The sequence below is a fragment of the Pelecanus crispus genome, chromosome 1 (assembly GCF_030463565.1).
Source record: "Pelecanus crispus isolate bPelCri1 chromosome 1, bPelCri1.pri, whole genome shotgun sequence".
NCBI lineage: Eukaryota > Metazoa > Chordata > Aves > Pelecaniformes > Pelecanidae > Pelecanus > Pelecanus crispus.
The window spans coordinates 14,721,630-14,741,930 of NC_134643.1; the positions used below are offsets into that span (position 1 = coordinate 14,721,630).

Below are 20,301 nucleotides of genomic sequence, written 5' to 3' on the forward strand. Positions count from 1 at the left end.
AAGGGCAAATAACAACATCACTTGGGAACCTACCAGAGGGGATGATTTTCTTGAGAAAAGCCTGTGCCCAGTTTGTAGTGAGTTCTGGTGAAATGCCTCGGGATTCTTCAATAGTCATAATTACATATGTTATTCAAAGGAAATAAATACAATTGTGAAAAGCAGCTTCTCTGATTATGTTCCTCATTGTATCTAAAGTCTTTAAAATAAATTCATTCCCTAGCAACACACTAGCTGCACATGCATTTTAGATTGAAATATCACTCATCTATTGACATATTAGAGCAAATAAAATTATCTTTAGAAACAGGAGTGTTTAGATCTTGCATTTTTGTTTGTTCAGTGGGCGAAAATTTTATTACAATATTTTAAAATCTCTTGTGCAAACATTAAGTTATCATATTTTTAATAACCTCATTTTTTTTCTTCCTGGTCTTTCCCTGAATAGACTCTTTATCTTGTTTCAAGGATTGAAAGCGCACACACAGTTCTCCGGAACAGTACAGGCGAGTTTGCAGCTGCAGGAGGCTGGGCTGTTGCAGGACGTTTCCAGGTGTGTCAAAGGGCTGTTGCGTAATTTTGACCAAGCCAAGGTTTTGACTAGTTGGTCACTGAACTACCTCCTTTTTTACCTCCAAAGGTAAAGGTACCTTTGATCAAAAACCTCTTAAAAATTAAACACATTTTAGATCACTGAGCATGAATGTGTAACAAACACCATTCTGGTTCAGACCAGTACGGTGCTAGAAGCCGATGTGCATGATGTAAGAGCATAGCAGGTATATATGATACTTCTCTCTGATGAGGAGCAGCTGAGTGAACTGGGGTTGTTTAGCCTGGAGAAAAGGAGGCTCAGGGGAGGCCTTACCGCTCTCTACAACTGCCTGAAAGGAGGTTGTAGAGAGGTGGGTGTTGGTCTCTTCTCCCAGGTAACAAGTGATAGGACAAAAGGAAATGGCCTCAAGTTGTACCAGGGGAGGTTTAGGTTAGATGTTAGGAAAATTTCTTCACTGAAAGGGTTGTCAAGGACTGGAACAGGCTGCCCAGGGAAGTGATTGAGTCCCCAGCCCTGGAGGTATTTAAAAGCTGTGTAGTTGTAGTGCTTAGGTTTAGTGGTGGACTTGGCAGTGCTAGGTTAATGGTTGGACTTGATGATCTTAAGGGTCTTTTCCAACCTAAATGATTCTGTGATTCTAAGAATTCGCAACTTCGTCTGTTTTGAACCAGGTTCCTTAGGTGCTGCACTGTAGTCCTCAGAGCTTGGAAATGCCGATTTGCACATTGCATATTGGGTTTGCAGATAAAGACAAGTGAGAGTGTGTATTGGTCTGTGGTCCCATTTCATTGTTTCATTCCTTGCACAAGGACTTGTTCCAACGACCGTGTTTTGCCCACGGGTGGGACTGGGAAGATCTCTTGGTTTGTGTTATTTGCAAAGTGCTGTTATGTGTGACGTACTAAATATTAAAAAATACCATCGATGTTTGCATTAGAATCTAGGTATTTAGTAAAAGAATTTGGTTTATGATTTCATGTAAAGTCTGCATGGCTTGAAAAGTCTAACATCAGAATTGTTTGTTGACATTATTTTTATTGAAGCATGGATCTTTAGCTTGGTTCACCATAAAGTGAAGCATTTTATTTATGATAATAGACGGTTTAGGGCTATAGGGGCATTATAACGTTGCTGGTGTAGATACAACTTTATCAGAAGATACAAACATGACCCGCAATAGAAACAAACACGAAAGAGAACACCATGAAAGGTTCACTGTTTACAAATCACTTCATTACTACAGACACCAAATGGCAGTTACTGTAAGTAAAACAGTTGCAGAGAACTGACTACATTTAGACAGGGAATTGGGAACTTCTGTTTGGGGCTTTATCCACAACTCCTTAGAAGTAGAAAAAAGTTTAATGTCAAGCATTCTTTTTTATCCACAAAACAATGCTAGCCAACAGACATATCAAAGAATAAGACCAAAGGATATCAACGCCTTTACAACTACTTTTGCAATTATCTTCTTGATTAGGTACTTTGATTTTTTTTTTTTAATACATGTTGTCAGAAGGTAAATAGCCCAAAAATCAGCAGCAAAAATATTACAACAACAAAACAAGTAAATACAGTGCCAATGTGTCATGTTGTAGAATAGAATACAAAGAGGACAAACAATGATAACTTAATCATACAAAATGACACAGAGCTGAAATACAGTGCACATAAATACCTATGTGACAAAGAATGTTAAATTCTGTACTTAGTATGTAGGTTTTTTAAACATAAAATCTGAAAAGTCTTTGTGCTTAAACTTTTTTTCCTGTTAAACAGAATTAGTTGCTTACTTCCAATACTGCCACTGTAACTGATATTACAACAGATCACAATTTTCACAGACACATCAACATTAAAACATTTACCTATGAGAAAATAAGTCACTTCTCATTAGTTCACAGTGCGAAAAAGTGGTGTACACTCTGTCTTGAGAAAGGCTTCCAGTTACTCATCAAGCCAGTTGCAGAAAAGTCCTGATACCAGATGCAGTGCTAGATTTAAAGAATGGAAAGCAACACATCACATGTTGGGAGGAAAAAAATAAATTTCTCGTTTCTTCATGGATATCGTCTAAGTGACCTTCGTCTTCTGTTGTAGAAATGCCTGAGCCCATGTTGCCGTGAAAAATTCATCATGTAATTTTGTTTGCGAGTGCTGTTAAAATCAAAGGGCAGGGGGGAGGAAGAGTGTCAGTTTTTTATATGTAGTGTAAACATTTTCGGAGCAGGGAGCTAGTGGGACAGATTCTTCTTTTTCCTTGCATGCCCTTTCAACCCGATGTAAAGTGGTGTGTATTGCACACTTTGTACAACAGCGAGGTACAAGGCAATTGAGAATCTGTCCCACTTTGCTTTTATTTACAGTTCATTATCTTAGGGAAAGGTTAAGAGCTTTCAGCTAATGAGAACTTGCGCTGCCTAGGACCAGATTCACTAAAGCTATATGCACTTCATACCCTCTCAATATAGGGCATTTCTCTACAGTGGTTTTATACTGTAGTTATCCTTCTGTCTTAGATCATTAACTGCTTTATCTTGAGAACAGAAGAAAAGCTTTACTCCACTTCGTTATGTTCCACTTTTACTATATAGGAACTGAAGTGCAACACTTTTATGCAGACTTAACATTTCTGTCCCCTATACACCCCCACCCAAAATTAAAGAAAGATCTAGGAAATAAGCATCATCACGTCTGGGAGGAGACCAGGCGAGAGGCAGCCTGACTGCAGCCTAATTAAAGAAGGGACACTTGTTCAGAAGACCTACCTGGAGGGCAAGACCCATCCCACCTAACGTAGGTTTCTACTTCTCCCGTTGAGGGAAGAAAGAACCATGAGAGGGCAGTGGTGGGCCAGACTGCTGTCTGCGACTTTGGTACCTGAAACTCATCTAACTCCTAAAGGCTGGATCCCACCTTCAGTTTCCAAATCTCAGCAGCTTTGGAAATGGAGCTGTAACATCTGTGGCGCATCCTTGTGAGTCTACTCATGGCACAGAACTGCATGTGTAGCACCACAGAGCCTCTACGTTCTCCTGCCTCTGCTGCGGCAGGGGACTGCAGAAGAGCCACAAGCGTTTTCTGGCTGTGCCTTTGGTCAGGTTTGGTCCCTTTACATACATCTCCATACCCCCGGTGCATACACATAAATACAGGTCTACATAAATCTACAGCCAAACTGCATTCAGAATTACATGAGAATGAAAATGTTTGTGTATTCTGTAGTTCTGATACAGAATGTCTCCTCTCAGACCTACTACTTGTAGAACACTTGGCTGCTCTAGCAGCCGAGATGTGGCTATAAGAGAGGCAGTCACTCTTGCACACTGCACTGTGGAGTCCCAGGGTATGGCAAAGACCTTTTGATCAGAAAGCTGCTTGTAAAAATAAAAATAGTATCACATACTGCAGCCAGACTCTAGATTTTAGAGCCACCTGAGAGCCTTTTTGTCCACATGGAAAAATGGCATACAAGATACTCCCATAGATGCAGTCAGAGGATGCAGTTTCTTTAAGAGATTGGAGCACAGCGTTACCCACGCGAACTCCAAGGACAACTCCAACAGGCATAAAGAGTTTCACCCAGGAGCAACTGCTGGTGACTGTGTGGTGAAATTTTCTTTTGGTTTCCAGGGGAAAGGAGCTGCAAAGTTGCAGTGAATCTGTGCAGTCTCCGGCTGATTTCTGACTCCCTCTCCTAATCCTCCCTGCCCACTTAGGACCTTGTGCTTTCTAGCTTCATCTTGAAGTAGGAGAAGGATGCCTGGCCTAAGCGTCTCTATTCCAAAGGACTGAGTGTTACCAGGAGCCTCCAAACCAAGAAGTCCATCAGATTTTAAAGGTGATCTGTGAAGTAAAGGCCTGCAGTAGACATGACAGTCAACAGATCTCCCATTTGTGGGTGCGAGGCAGGTTTTCACTTGTGAGTTTTCTCTGTGAGTAAAAAGTAAATACTCATATGGTAATCAGTCATACTTTCTTTTCCTCTCTAGTGCATAAGCTTATTTTTAGTGAATGTGGCCCTTAGGAAAAAGAAATAATTGCATGCTTTGCAAAATACATATGATCCTCCAGAGGCAATAGCTTTTGCTGTAGTATGATAACCTCATCTAAAAAAAATCCGTGTAACAAAATTACACCTTTTTCAACAGCTGATCTAGAACGTAGTTGACTAAATTGAATAAAAGCAATTGTGTCAAAATCTTGGATATAAACCCCTAAGCAATTCCAAGTTGCTTGCAACTAGTTTTCCAACGCTTTGCAAGTTTCTTCACCCGATTTTACAGAAAATTACACTTTTTTTTTTTTTTTGCCACTGGAATGTACATACAAGAATGAAACAAAATCCAGCTCCTGGTGACAATGAATATAAACAGATCTAGACTCGGCAGAACTTTTGGTGCTCTCACAGTAAGGCAGCGCTCTAGAGCATTTGGCAATTAGGGGAGAGGTTGATATTTGAGGTTGACTTATCCTGATTTCTTCAATTGAAAAGGTCTGTGCTAATTTGTAAGAGTGTTGTGTGAGACGGTGACAGTGGTGAGTCTATATAGTTTTAATGCTACTTGGTAGCTCAAGTGCAAAGAAGCATGGAAGATCGGTCTTTATTCTGGTCCCATAGTCATCTCTGTGGAACATCACCCTCAGTGCAATGGCGAGTGCCTCACTGAGGAAAGCAGGAGGGAAATCATGACCCCACACCCGCTCCTGGAAGTGGCTGCCATTGGTCATGAGGCTTGAAGGAAGTCTTAATCTTGCCTTCCCTTTAATTCCCATTGCCTGGGAAGTGGGTGGTTCCTTAGACACAGGGCCTTCAAGGCGACATCCCACCTCTCAGGAGAGCATCCTAACCATGAAGTGAGGATGGAACACCTCTTTGCTGGGAGAAGGCTGGAAGTCACTGGAATTCTGGAGACAGGGGCCAGGGAGAAAGCACTACCCAGCTCCGAGTGGCCTAACTCTAGGTACCTGGGACCAAATGGAGCCTGTCAATGTGTTTGGCTGAAAAAATTGTTGTTTCTGGACCTGGTTAAATTTAGGACTGAGCTTGGCTGTGAGATCCTCAGCTTGGGTGTGACTTCAGCAGCCAGGGCACATGCTGAACTGCAGTTCTTGGTCCAGGGGCCTTCACGTTCCCTGTCTCCCTCCTGCCTTTGGTCTGCTCACATTCAGCAATGGCTCAGCAGAGATTTTTCAGGACCCGTTTTGGACACTGCTGGGTATACCTGGCCTATATTTCACTTCATATGTCTAACCATTTTCTATCTGGCCCTAAAGTTGATGAAGATGTTTAAAAGAATGAACAAAGGAAGCAAAAAAAAAAAAAAAAAGGAAAAGAAAGAATTGAAAAAAGGAACAGGGGTTACCTAATAACTTACAAGAGATTTACTTATTTTTATGTATATCATTCTGTTTTGTTATTTTATAGGATGATCAAGGTGTTACAAAAAAAGAAAACACATATATTCCCTATCTTACACTGAACACCAGAGCAGTGCAGTGTGTGAAAAATAAGAGAAATCTAAGTTCCTAAGAACTAAATGCTTATTTTTTCCACTTGGACCAACATGGTTCAAACTTGTTCTCACCAATGTCTGAGATGGGATTTCCAACTACTGTTTGGATGCCAAAAAAACCTTCATAAATAAAAACTTCATGCCTGCTATAGAAAATGGCATGATTTTAACTCTTGCTATAGGTCAATAGGTATACCCTGTATATTATAGTATCGTATCATATTGTATAGTATGTATAGTCTGGTATAAACAAGATGAGAATTAGTCTATATTTATTTTTCTGAATTCATTTTATATATTGGTAGGAGGCAAGCACTGTATAATAGAGATCAACAGTGCTTTATAAGATCACTGTAAGAATTATATAGTTTGCAGGAGTACTTATGCATTTCTTGCATTTGGTGGATATAAGAATGCTTTCAGTACTATTCATAACAGATTTAATTTGTATTTTTACAGACTGATAAAAAGCTTTACCATACTTTTGCTGTTGTTCTTTCATTTGGAGCACCCAAAACATGCCAGACAGCATCAAGCTGTATTAGGAATAGACCCCTCCTTCTGTAATGGAGGGTGTGGAGGGAACCTTTGTTTGGATATTGGTGGCAACTTGGCTGCTTTGCAAGTGTGTAATGGACTGTCAGCATCTGCTGAGCCTTCTGCCTTTTCTGTGCATTCACTGAACCATCAGTGAATCAGAAAAGTACAGATCCAAAATAATTATCTGTGTATTGCTGGAGCAAACAGCAAAAAAGCAATTAATAGGAGCAACTACTGCATAATCTGTTTGACAGTTTTGAGTGCATTATTAAAAATAAATAGAAGATAATACTGCTCCAATTTATGTAGGAAACCCTAAATAACTTTCCAGTGAAGTCACTGGAATTAAACTACTTAGATGAAAACAATATGCAGCCAATACAGAAGAACAAAATTATGTCTAGAGCATGTTCAATAAATACCTACAATAAAGCAATTTATGAGAAAGAGTCGCTCTGGGTCTTTAGTCTTTAATAGAGCATTCTGGCTATTTCATGTTTCCTAAAGCACAGTTTGAACTACAAGTCTGCAATTTAAAATTTATGAAAATAGAACATAGCCAAATGGAATGAAAAATATGCAGTAAAAACCCCCAGTATGTACTAATGTTGTTCATTATTTCTGTCTGGTTTTGTTTTTAATTGACAGGGCACACTAGGAATCAAATAGAAACAAAAATATTTGGATAACAAAATGAAAAATAAACAAAGCCTTAGAAAACAGCAATGGCATGGCTCTCAGGACTAGGCTTGGGGTAAATTTTGAGGATGAACTATAAATGCTTAGCTAGGTGGGTACTATAATGAGGAAAGTGATGTGCGGTACTATAATGAGAAAAGTGATGTGCTCTGACTGAAGTCCTGATGGTTCATCTCAATGACAAACGTTCTTTGGCTCCAGTGAGGTCAAGATTTGACCCCAGAGCTCAGTAACTGTGTTGGTTAGTGGTATCTGTTAACTGCGACAGCACAAAGCAGCAGTTACAAGAAACAAAAGAAATTCCTGGGAGACACTTGCTGTGTGTCTATGTGGCACACGTGGCTATGCCACCATGCAGATTCACTGACATACACTACCTGGCTGTGGCTTCAGCTCTGTGGCCATTAATTACGGAAAAAAGCGGGCATTCCCCCTTGGAGCTGAGAGGTTGCCCATGCAACATGCTGGGTGCCCTCCATTGGCAGGTCTCATTGCACCGCAGAAGCCCTTCTCACCGCAGCCTCAGTGAAATTCCCACTGTGGTATGGGGTGAGCTGCTGAACGCTTTCTGCTAAGTTTAACTTCCCCCAATGCTCCCTGGGGAAGAGCTGCAGGGTCGGGGCCCTCAAGAGCTACGTGGTACATCTCAGAGGGTACAAATGATTTTCCACCGACCCATCATTCACAAAACTGTGCAAGAACTGTAGCTGAACAGGAACATACATTTGATATTGATTCAGGGAAAGTACTTACCTTATTCTAGTGTAAAACCAATGACAGCAAACAATGAAATACAACACAAGTTAGAAAATGCCTTTCAATGCATGCAGCACTGTGATTAGTCATAAAACCCTGATGAGGTTTAGAGGCAATATAGGACTTTTCATCTCTTTTGAAAATAAAAATTGAACAAATTATTTCCTGATATTTCAAGTCAATGTTTATATTTTTATTTTCTATAAAATTCAGCATGCACTTTTTAGAAACATAATAAAAATGCCATAAAAGCACAGACTGCATCATATTAAATTTGGCATAAATGTTGTGAATATTCAGATAATTACCTAATGCTTCAACTATTTCTGTTCTTTATTATAAATATGTTGATACTTGAATTTAAGTGTGTTTTTTAAATCATTGCTTTTTACTAAAAAAAAGAAGCAGATGAAAATGCTTTTCCACATGAGCACTCTTTGTTAGACCTACAATATATAATTTGTATTTTAATGTTGCAAAATATGGATGAGCATTCTTTGCACCAAATGCAACATCTTTTGTCACTAAATCATTTGTGCCAAAAATGTGAGAATATCTTGACAATGAAGAGCATGGAGTGATGGCTATGGAGGGATTCGTTCTGTTATCTAACAGTTAACCATAAAATAGAGGGTGGGGGTAATATTTCTTTCAATCCTTGCACAACTTAAATTCCCTGGGATCACATCACAAGTTTTGGGGTGCAAAGAAAGCAACATCAGACCCTTAGTGTTCAGCTTATCATTGCCCTTCATTTCTCAATACCTTTGACCAGAATTGAGTTTATGAGGTCAATAAGGGCCTGCCCTATATACAAAGAAATGGCAGTTCCAAATGCACATGCAAAAAAGTGCGTGGTGTCTGTGCAGCAGACAGGCTGAGAGCTGTGCTTTGAGAAAAAACAATGTGCAAATGAAATGCTGGGTTGGACATGGGCTGTTCTTAGGGCAGAAGTACAGGGGCACTGAAAAGCACTCTTTCTTAAGTCTGGAGTAAAATACTTTTTCATCCTAAGAAGAGCCACATGGAACATGTGAGAATTGTGCCCAAAGCTTTCTTTAGGAATGGAGAGAAAAAATGCTGCACTAATGAGGAATAGTCAACACTAGCTTTAAAAGGAACTGGACAACTTGATAACTAATATCCTCTCCCTACCACAGGATAGACGTCAACTGTTGTTAAAATAAGTTGGCAAGTGTTCAGTTGGCAAGACCAATTTAATGTGTAACATATTCAAAGCAGGTATTGCATTTCACCTGTTCGAAAGAGGTACTCAATTTGAGCAACACTTGCAGCTGCATCACAGCCTTAATGATACTGGTTTTTAATGAGTGATTCAAATAATTCATTCAGAAGTGGAATGATCCTAAGTAACATAAAAAAGTACCCGCCTTTGGCCTTTCTTATCACCGTCAGGTATTTTGCATGCATGTATAATCTGCGTGTTGTTTATTTCCCCCAGCAAACTATCTTGGGAGCAAAACGGAAACAAAGAAATTGCATCCTGAAAGTGTGTCTGCTGGTGAGAGGATGATGGCCCTTGACTCAGAAATCAATTAGACTGAACAGAGTGTCATGACCCTGGCTGTGCATCAGCTGCGAGCGGTATCCGTGTCATGACTTGGCAGCTGGGCCTCTGACAGAATTAACTTCAAATCTTTGGATTGCTGAGAAGAGTTCAGCCATGAAAGCAGGTATTCACAAATTTGTCCCTGGGGTGAGCACTGTAAGGGGGAGCAGGGATATCCCCCATGTTGGATGGGAAATAAAATCAGAAAAGTCCTTGGTTGTGCTACCTCCCTACAGATGAGCTCTCCCTGCAGACAGATGCTTTCCCTGCTTACCCTCTTACTCCAGCCCTTACTCTGCTCAAGGAGAGCATGGCTCACTTGCCCGTGGGCTGAGGAGAAGCTGGCACAGCACCTAGGTGTGCGCCTGGGGGTGCAGGCAGGCAAGCCAACACCTAGGGCATTTGGGAAAATCAGGTCTCTTTGTCAGCCCACAGGGTAGTGGAGGAAACACAAGACGAGATGTGTGGAAAGCCAGGAATTTCTGTATGTCCCAGACCACACCTCATAGTATAGGTCAGCTTCTTGCTGTAACACCTCACAGGCTAGAGGATTGTTTGCTGTGGAAACATGTGTACACAGATCACAAACAAACATGAAAATCTAGGACTTAAACCAGGGCCAGTGAGGATAATTCTGATGGTGCCCAGAGAGGTGTATGGAGTCTCATTCACATGGGTGATGGAGTGAGGGTTGTAAGAGGACCAAGCACAGACTGTGTTAGACACGGACCATCAACAGGTCCTGTAGCCAGGAGTGTGCATGGCTTTCTGAGTGTCAGCAGGAATTATTTCCAATTCGGGAGGCACAGATGTTTCCTAAGGTATCCCAGCTTTGGGACAAATAAGCCAGGCAGAAGCCTACTGACTCTCCAAGGACTCCCTACAGAATTAATGGGAAGAGGTAATGCGAGCACCCTGGTGAACGGTTTTAGTTCAGGCCATGACTCTCTGCAGCCATGCCAGAGAGCCTTGGGGTGGCTATCACCCGCAGAGCTCTCCTCTGGCAATCTCGATGGAGGGGCAGAGCACCCAAGGGACGCTGCGTCCTCACCTCTTGCTGGAGAGTTCCCCAGGCGAGGGGGCTTGCTCCCCCCAGGGGCAGGCAGGGTTTCTGTGCCCTTCATTGGAAAATGAAGGGACGCTAAGAATTAAAGCTAAGTCCTGCCCCTAGTATTCATGGTATGAATCCTGGTAGCCCTGATGTGTGCAGGATCATCCAGGGTTAGTGCTAACAGACACTGATCCAGGCTCCCTTCTGTATGCCTGGAAGCACTCCGTGGAGGTGACTGAGTGTCTTTATCATTTTACAGGTGAGGAAACTGAAGTGCTGGGGGGCAAAGGGACCAGTGTGAGGTGGCAGAGTTAAACAGCAGAGCTAAAGGAAAACCCAGGTGGGAGTATCTATTGACGAGGAATGGTGTGCTTCCCTTCAAAAAGCCTTCCAAAGGCTTTATCAAACCCTTTGTGTGTTACTTGTAAATAAAACTATAGAATATTTTGATGAATTAGAAGGTGCAGATAGAACTTAAACAAAACAGAGGGGTCAAAGCCACCTGTCATGTTGGAGCACGTGCCAGCATATGAACCAGGTGTGCCACAGCATGTAATTCTGCCTTTCCTGAGAGCAGCATGTCTCACGTGTTGTTGTTAGCAGGGGCTGGAACTGCACATCTGGCCTTTGGGAAGTATGCTGCCATGGCACTGCATTTCACAGTATGTGTTAAGGGAGAAATCTCTCTGGCTTGGTCTGTCTTCCTCTGTGGGTTGTACCAGATGTCACTTGAATGGGATGGAAACTCTGTTTCTAGCCTGATATTTTGGCCAATATTCAGAAGAGCCTTAAAGCTCTGTAACAGGAGAGAAAGAAGAGAAGGGAGAAGGCACTGTCTGCCCATCTGGTTCCTTCTGTAGGCAAGGTGTGATTACTTGCTATAGCATTGCTATTGCTGTCTCCATTCTAGTATAACATATCTCATATGACTGACTTGTCACCATTCAACTTGTGTGTCTAGTCTAAAACCTGGCAGATCTTGTCAAGAAAGTTCTCCAGAATTCAGCCTAAGAATAGCTTTTAAAAGGTCTGTCGTATTCCTACTTATACTCCCTAATTCAATGCTCGGATTGACGGATTGTATTATGCTCTGTTTTTTTTTCCCCACCTGTTTTTTTCTTTTTTTTTTTTTTTTTTTAATTGCAAAGCAGGAAGACATGGGAATATTTCAGAACTACCAGTTCCCTTTCCCATTGTTTCCTAAACACTGTGAACCTCCTGCAGGTTCATACTCTTTCATATCTTTCCTGATGCACCATCATGTAGCCATTGATTAACTAAGCCAGGAATCACATCCATCCCTCTGTTCCTTTACGCTTTAAGCTTAATGTTATGGAAGCAGAGCCCAGCAAAGTGTGTAAAAGCAGCAGAGCGTGTACAGTTACTCAGTGTTGGGACCACTTTGGTTTGGTTGATATGAGTGCCATGCAATGCTTCTCAGTGGAAAGAACAGGGCTAACTAGCAATCAGATAATTCACTTTGCTACCATTACAAAACATTACTTGCAGTGTCTCTGCTAATTCACAACCTTATGGTTATAATTACACAGTCTGGAGGTTATCCAAGCCTAATTTCTTCATTGCTGGTTTTTAAATTGTTCAACAAAAGGAATATTTGAACCTATCTATGGAGCAGGCACGCCTCTCTCTGCCAACCACTGTCAGCGATGAGTTCCCGCCCGTGAAGCCACTAGCATTTCACTTCTACTGGAACTAAATCATTAGAGAAAAAGCAGGTCATCTCTTCATGACGTAACACAGGAAAAACGGGTTAGCTGCCAGCGAAACCCATCTCAAGAATGGGAGAATCAGGAGGGTGCAGACACTTTACTTGGTAAAATCTTGACAAGGGGATGAATATAGAGCTCGGACCATAGGAACCTGATATAGTGAACCCTGTTTCTGAACAGTATCCTTCTTACTAAAAAAAGGAAATGAATAAGGCATTAGTTGCTAACGCAAATTTTTCAGAGGCACAACAACATTACTTTGTGCAAAGAGCAATACAGCAGAGTCTTTTGTATCTTCGAAAGGATATAAATCAGCCTTACATGGCAGCTCAGTGTTGAACAGAAATATCTTTTCTTGTGTCCCAGCAAAATATATATTCGCAGGCATTGCTGCATTACAGGACCACACCAATATTCGGTGGTGATAAAACCCCGCTTTCCCTCCTGTGTTTTTCCACGATGCACAACACATACCCCTGCTATGCCACTTATTTCATGGCTGTCTCAACCACTGACGGTTGCAGTCAGGGTGGAGCATTAGCAAAGACTGGTTCTCAAAGGTTTCCCTGGGCCACAACGTTTCTTACTGAGCTTAACACTTGTGCCATGCTGGAGGAATTTCAGTGCTTTCTGAGATGGGATGGGATGAGGTGAGGCTGATACTCACAGGACGACTTCTACGTGGTCCAAAGCCCACTGATCATGACCTGTTCCATTGTGACGGGGCTGCCACCAGCGCAGTAAGACTCCTTTCATTCGTGCTTCCCTGTTGTCACAAATGCAAGAGCCTGTGAGAGCTCCAGATTATCGGTGGTTTGCACATCCCTATCTACCACCCAATGGGAACTGAGAGCAACGTCAAAGCGTTATTTCTATATCCCTGAACATCAACACACTGTACATGCAAAACATTTAAGGGTGAAAAATGCACACAGATAAGGAAGAATTTTTTTCCCCCTCATATCTTTAAAATGAATATTCTGTTTTTCTTTCAAGTATGTTGATAAACACTAGGCTGGAATTTCTTAATCAGCCTTCCCCTTAAGTCTTCTTCTGTGTTTACCCTCTCATCAACCTTTTTTCTTGCACAACGATGCAAAGGTAGATTCTTTCCTAGCAGAAACATATCTTGTGAACTTAGAGGTAATGAAATGTGACTGGATACTCACAGGGGAACATTATAAGACACTCTTTGGGCTTGTATAAAGTCCTTTGGCTGATGCTGTGCAATTACTTGCCATGTAATTCCATTATTTACACTGTATTGGAGGAGCACTGCCTTGTCTACAGTGTTAGGGTCACTCAGATTAGTATTGCAACTGTCTGTTTGTGAAATACTTCCAATTTGCAAAACAAACATGATTTTGCTGTAAAACACAGAGAGAAAAGGTATTTTCAATGTGCAAAAAGTATTCAAACAGGAACAATAACATTTCCAGGTTTACTGCAGTTACCTTATTAAAACTTTGAGCACCCTCAAGAATCATTACTTTTAACATGCAAAATAAACTGTTCTCACATCTCTCAAACACCGCTCCCCCTTCAAAGTAATAGTTTACTATGTATAACATATTGCCATATCGTTGGAGGCAATAGACCCAGTTTTACAATGTATCTGCACAAAACTGAGATACGTAAACAATATAAACATGCAAATGAGCATATGAAAAGCTAAAAAAGGGCAAGTAAAGGTTGAATATAATAAAGTGTGTAAAAGATTTATCATATTCTACCTGGGTGTTCAAATAAGAAAGGAGAAGCCTGATTTATATCTGGCCCATTTGCCAATTCATCCTGTTTCTAATCTTGCTTTAGACGAGTAAATACAAACCAGTCCAGAAAGCTGTCACTCTGTTAAGAGCCAGCACAGGCTGGTTGCATTTGTTTTTCCATGGCCAAAGAGGCTCAGTAGATGAAGAAGATACTCCTGTTCATTGCCAGGTGAATATAATTCTATTTGACAACTGAAACGGGAAAATGAGTCCATAATTACTAATAGCATCTTTAGCCATGACCATCGTGGAGGCACATACAAACATGGGATTTGTCTTATCAGATCAGGCACTGGTCCAGGCAGTCTGGTGTCCAGTCTTTGCCAATGGCATCATTTTCAGCGCTGGCTTACTAGACAGTGCTCTGTTGGGCATGATGAAAACATCTGACCTTTTCATCTGACATCGCTTCCTCCTCACTCTCCATCTCCCAAATGGAAGTCACAAAGCATTTTGCCAACCCTAATGTTTATCTGCCAGCCACATCTGACTGCATGGTAGAGCCAGGTCAGGCCATCCTCCTCAATACTGGCCGACATGACTGCATGTACATATGAAGAGTTTCCTTTCTCGTGAACTGCTAAAAGAGCATTTTAGGCTCAAAGTGTTACCTTGCTCGGGTGAGATCCAGAGGCTTAGTCACAGCTTGTCGTATTTGACATCCATTAAAATACAGCGAATCTCCGTGGGCGTAGGGTGCCAGCTGTCCACATCCATTCCCTATCACTCCCCCCTGAATTGTTTCCCAGTTTATTTCAGTGACTCTTTCAGATTCAAAATTATCTTTAATATAACTGGGGAGGTCATGGCTAAAAACAGAGCAGTCATCACCTGGAAATGACACAATGAAGTTATAAACCACACAAAAATAAAAAAAATTGAGAAAATTGAGTTACAGTTCATTGTAATTCTGTTCAAGGTTGTGGCCCAATATACAGTGTGACTACAGGCTGAATATATTTCAGCAGATCCATTAATAATGTGCACATTGCTGTGCAGCATTCATTTTTAGAAAATTGAGGCTGTGAGTCTTATTTTTTACAGCAGTGTAACTTTGAGAACTGCAATACAGTTTCTCCTATTTTGCATTGATGCCAAATGAGAAACCTCAAATTGCTGGTTGAAGGAAAATGCATCTAAAACAGGGAGGGGATCCGATCTTATAAAGTTGTGAGACTCTGTCCTGGAAGACATTAAACACTGGCTCCACTCCCACAAAACACTTATAATTTAACGAGGGCACTCAGGTACCGTTAGGCATGTGCTTAGCTGCATTGCAGGATTAGAGCAGAGCACTCTGTCCTGATGGGACACAGGACCGAGTCCCTTACAGGGGCCGGTCACCAACATCTGGATCCCATGTACATATCCCCTGGGAGTGGATGCACCCTTGGAATGAGTACAGGGGTGGAAGCTATTTCTGGGTAAGCAGGTAGCCATGCTCTGCCTTCAGTGAAGGCTGAATGACTTTACATACAGTGCCAGACAGCAGAGACTACAGCAGATTCAATCCAGAAAGAGTAAGGGAAAAGCTGTTATTTGCAGCTCTGTCAAATTATTAATTTATAAGCTGTTACTCAAGCATTCCAGTGATTAATTTAGACATGTTACATCACTCTGTCTTTATCTTTTTGTTTAATCTTGAGCTAGATTAGACTACAGCAGATGTATAAGAAAGAAACTGAAGAAATGAAACCTTGGTATCCTTCATCACAAATGCAAATGGCTCCAGTTGTGCAATATCCGTGACCACTGCAGAGCTTAGGGCACGCTTCCCCAATGTACACATGGTCAATTGCCCAGCTTTGCTTCTCTAGTTCTTCTCCCTTCTGAATCCACCTGAACTGAGTTGCACTGCAAATATAAAAATCCAAACACTGTATTATGATGTCTAGCAATTAAAAACATCTGTACAGCGACATTCAAATATGCCAGCAGCAGATGTAATGAAAAATGTGGCATGAAGGGGTTGTGACTTCAATAACTGGAAAGACCCATCCTCAATCGGTGGCTGCTATGTCATTGGCAGTAGCTACTTCTATTACGAAAAGCTTCCTGAAAAACATTAATTATGTATCGGATCTAAATCCAGCAATAAAGACACATTTAAAATTCACCAGTTGTTCCAAGGGAACAGTGCCAGCAAGACAGCTGACATTTTATAGGCCCACAGTGAGCTGACCTTTCAGTAACCTACCTGGATGAGACATGATCAGGCAGCTGGATAGTTATTCTTCTCCACATGGAGCTGTTGACAGAGTTATAGATGGTAGCTTCGTGGAATTGAAATGGGGAACAGCCAATGCTATTAGATGAGGAAGGAAGACAGTGTGTCTGGACGAGCTGCCATGAGTCTGTCCTGTAGGAAACAAAAAAAAAAAGTTTTAGAACAACTGAAAGAATAATGAAAGGGAAACGGGTAATTTCTAAGGGCCTGCCATTGCCTGCCTTACTAAACAAAGCCAGGACATTGTCAGCAATAGTTTCCATGCTCTGTAGACACAGATAGACAAGAGGTGAGAGGCTGAAACGCCGGTGCAGCCAGGGAGGACTTTCCAGCACCAGGTTTGAGTGCTGTGATTCCCTTGGTGGTGGAACACACAGCAGAGTCCAACCCAGAGCTCCTCTGGGCTGGCGTGACAGAAGGATTTATTTAGGAGTCCGCTCCTTAGTCTCTCTCTTGCAGTGTTCAGAAAAGAGTCTGACAGAATTTGCTCCATGTTCACCCACAGTCATCTGAGCACTGAATATACCTCTGCTTTTACAAATTATAATGCGCTGCTATACTGCAGCACAGGAGACAGTGTTATTAATTGTTTGCTGGTTAAAGACCAAATTGGAATTAAGTAACTTCCACTTCATTACAGCTTGGTCCTAAATGTATAGTCCTGTATCTTACTAAGACAACAGTTTCCTGTGAATGTGTTTTTCTGAGAGCACATTTTACAAAGAACATGCTCATGACTGTAACTGCAGGCTCAATGCCATGAATCTGTCAACATCTGGGATAAATTTTAAAGAGAATTTACGGAAGCTATGTAGACAAATCCCAGTGCTTGCAAACAGGCTTTGTTCAGATCCTGTTACAAGATGAATATCAAAGTAATTGCTTTAATAAATAAAAGCTCTCTAGGCTTTTAATATCATACTATTTTTTTTTTTCAGGTCTATGTATTCTGCTCTCATTTACCTGGCATCCTTTGTATACTCCAGCATCACAGAGTGGAGGTCCCCACAAGAAGTTGCCTCACAGCCCACCACAATCTGTAGCACAAATAAAATTGGCTGCTATAACAAATCAGGTAGACATTTAATGTGATACATAATGAAGTCTTGCTCTCCTTTTTGTCTTTACAAGGTGTATAAAACAGATTGCCAACTTAGATCTCGGACAAAATCCATCAAAAGTGGGTGGAAAACAAAAGACACAGTACTTCAGATACTGCTTTTTCTTAATGAATTTTACTTCATTGCTACTGTTATTTTCAAACAGAATCCTAACACTAAGTGCCTAAAGTTCAAATTAAATATCTAAACAAATGTTGTTTCTGAAACACAGAGATGTGGTAGCTCCTTGGAATTTCAGAAAGTAAAGTACCTGACTATGTGCTAATTACCTGTGAAATTTGTAATTCTTAATGATAAAGATGTGGATATAAACTTGAAGTAAATCCAATTTAACAACAGAATTATTCTGAATATTTTAAACAATAAGCATATTTGTGTCATGTTAGAGTGGAAAGATTACAGTACTCAATGTACAGTACTGAATAGATAATAGAAAGCTAAAATGTAAGAGCTTCAAAACCAAATGGCAGCCATGCACTAGAGCTGAGTTCTTAGTGTAGAAATAAAATCTTTGCTGTGACTGGTGAAGAAATCATTTGCAATGAGAGGTTAGTAATACGAACTGTTAAATGCTGAAGGGTTATCATAATTTTTGCCTTTAAAATAGAGGAAAAAGATGATAGGCTAGGTAAAATAAGCAGCTTGGGGGGTCTTGGCATTCAGTAGTAAAAAGCATGTCAGACTCCTCTTTTATGTAATTTCTTCAAAGATGACATGCTGTGTAAGTGGGAGAAGCAGTGCTTGGAGGGAGTATATGAGACAGTCAATATAAAATAGGCAATGATGTTGAGAAAAGGTGAAAATATTGATTAGCGGAAAATGGAAAATTCTGGAACTGTCTTGTCAAACAGAAGAGCAAGAAAAAAAACATAACAAGAAAGTAGGTGACAGCTTTGATAACCTTGCTTTCATATTAGTTCCTGGCTTTTAAGACATGGTGCTTGGGAAAGGGCCTAGAACATTTCTGGACAACAACTACATGTTGCCTCTGGCCCATGCAGAATTCTACCTTAAAACAAAATAAAATGTTCAGAAATGTTTCTCTGACTATTTAGATATTTTGCCATGACACAAGTAAGTAGAAGGGGTACTTCTACTTGAGGACTTTTGTGTTTTCAAGATGCCACTCTTCTCCAGCATGCCTCTACCTTGCCTTTTCTGCTTATTCACTAGTTAGGGGGAAATGGCATATTCTGCATGCCATGTATTCTCACCTTAGAAAATAATTCCTACTGTATCTGATGATCCAGTAATTTCATGAGAAATGGATTAGACTTCCAGTCACTCTCAGTAACCCTCAAAGCATACAGACAGTCAGACTAATTTGACATTTAACATTCATGCAACCTTCCTGGTTCCCATTCTTTACACTTCAGAATTTCCTTTAAATCCTAATAAGAAGTCATTATTAATTATTCATCCAGTTGGCCATCCTAGTTGGAAGAAGAAGAATTTCTGGAGACACATGAGATGATTTTTCATTGCATACTTTACTTCAGAGAGAGAGAACATTTCTTACTTTAAACTGCATCATGTATCCTGGCTGTATAATGAGCTCCCTGGAGGACAGGATGTTGTGTGTTTTGTCCTTTTTCTTATTTGGCCAGTAGAGATGGAATGATGGATTTCCACAGAACCCTGCAGTCCTGACTGCATTAGGGTAAAAACTCCAGTTTTCTTCATGAGAAGTGCCTTCTATTAAGAGGAGTTAAATACAATTACTGCATTGTCTTGGTAAACATCAAGACTTAGTAATGAATCTACAGATTCACTAGATACAGTACTTTAGTGATATAAACACTAAATGTATTCTATCTGGCATCACACTCTATAAGTAAGCTACTAACAGACATACTATATTAAAACATCAGCTCCAGAGAGGTAATTAAAATGTTTAAATAACAATATTTTAAAAAAAATATGATTAAATAAAACTTTCCTACACAGGAATTTAAATGAAATGAGTTGGACTGAAATATATTTTTTTTCTTTCTTATATATTATATATTACATATATTATATTAGTACATATATAATTCTTATAGGTTATATATTACATATATATACACATATACATACATATCTGAATATACATGTGTATATATATTTACACACCCTTATTAGTAGCATGAAGAATAGTATATAAACACCATTAGTCTATGAAATGAAAAATTTGCTGAGTTAAAAAAAAGAAAAAGTGTGCTTGCAAGCTCACAGGGCTTATCTTAGGTAAGATAATGCCAGACTACAGATTAGCTGTCACAGCCTGTCTTACCATCATCAAACGTATCTACCAGCTGGCTGGGGTTGATCTCTGCTCCTCCGATCAGGATGTTATCCAGCGCCCACTGCGCCCGGTCAGGGCCTGAAACCACGATCCCGTTGCTGATTGTAAAAGGCTGCCACCAGCGCAAGCGGGTTGTATTGGTCAGAGCGTGTTCAGGGAGGAGGATGTAGTCATGCCTGACTGAGATGTATTTTTGGTAATCCATCTCATGAAGCAAAGTCCAGGATATCCCTAGAATCAAAAGATGCAGGTTTAGTAATAAAACCAAGTGCATGGTAGAATCATCTAAAAAATTAAAGGAAGATAATAGGAAATAAAAAATAATAGCTATGATAATCTGATAGACAAATTCTAAGGGTATTTGGCAACTGTTACTCATTGCAAGAGTAATCTTGTAATCGTATAAAGGAATCAAATTGGCTGGATGCCACTGATTACAGAAACCAGGCAGGAAGATTATGAAAAACTCCTGAGCA

The 20,301-nt window shown here is 40.5% G+C and overlaps 1 protein-coding gene across 1 annotated transcript in view; it reads right to left on the reverse strand.

Moving 5' to 3' along the window:
* Positions 1-2,616: 2,616 nt before the first annotated feature.
* Positions 2,617-20,301, reverse strand: part of RELN (reelin) — a 304,962-nt gene continuing 287,277 nt past the window's right edge. The window contains exons 56-65 of the mRNA XM_075728102.1: positions 19,814-20,056; positions 19,058-19,233; positions 17,381-17,454; positions 16,388-16,549; positions 15,887-16,044; positions 14,802-15,021; positions 13,588-13,785; positions 13,086-13,184; positions 8,376-8,381; positions 2,617-2,713 (exon numbers count right to left, since the gene is read on the reverse strand). Coding sequence (XP_075584217.1) covers positions 2,617-2,713; positions 8,376-8,381; positions 13,086-13,184; positions 13,588-13,785; positions 14,802-15,021; positions 15,887-16,044; positions 16,388-16,549; positions 17,381-17,454; positions 19,058-19,233; positions 19,814-20,056 — 1,433 coding nt within the window. The remainder of the gene's footprint in view (positions 2,714-8,375; positions 8,382-13,085; positions 13,185-13,587; positions 13,786-14,801; positions 15,022-15,886; positions 16,045-16,387; positions 16,550-17,380; positions 17,455-19,057; positions 19,234-19,813; positions 20,057-20,301) is intronic.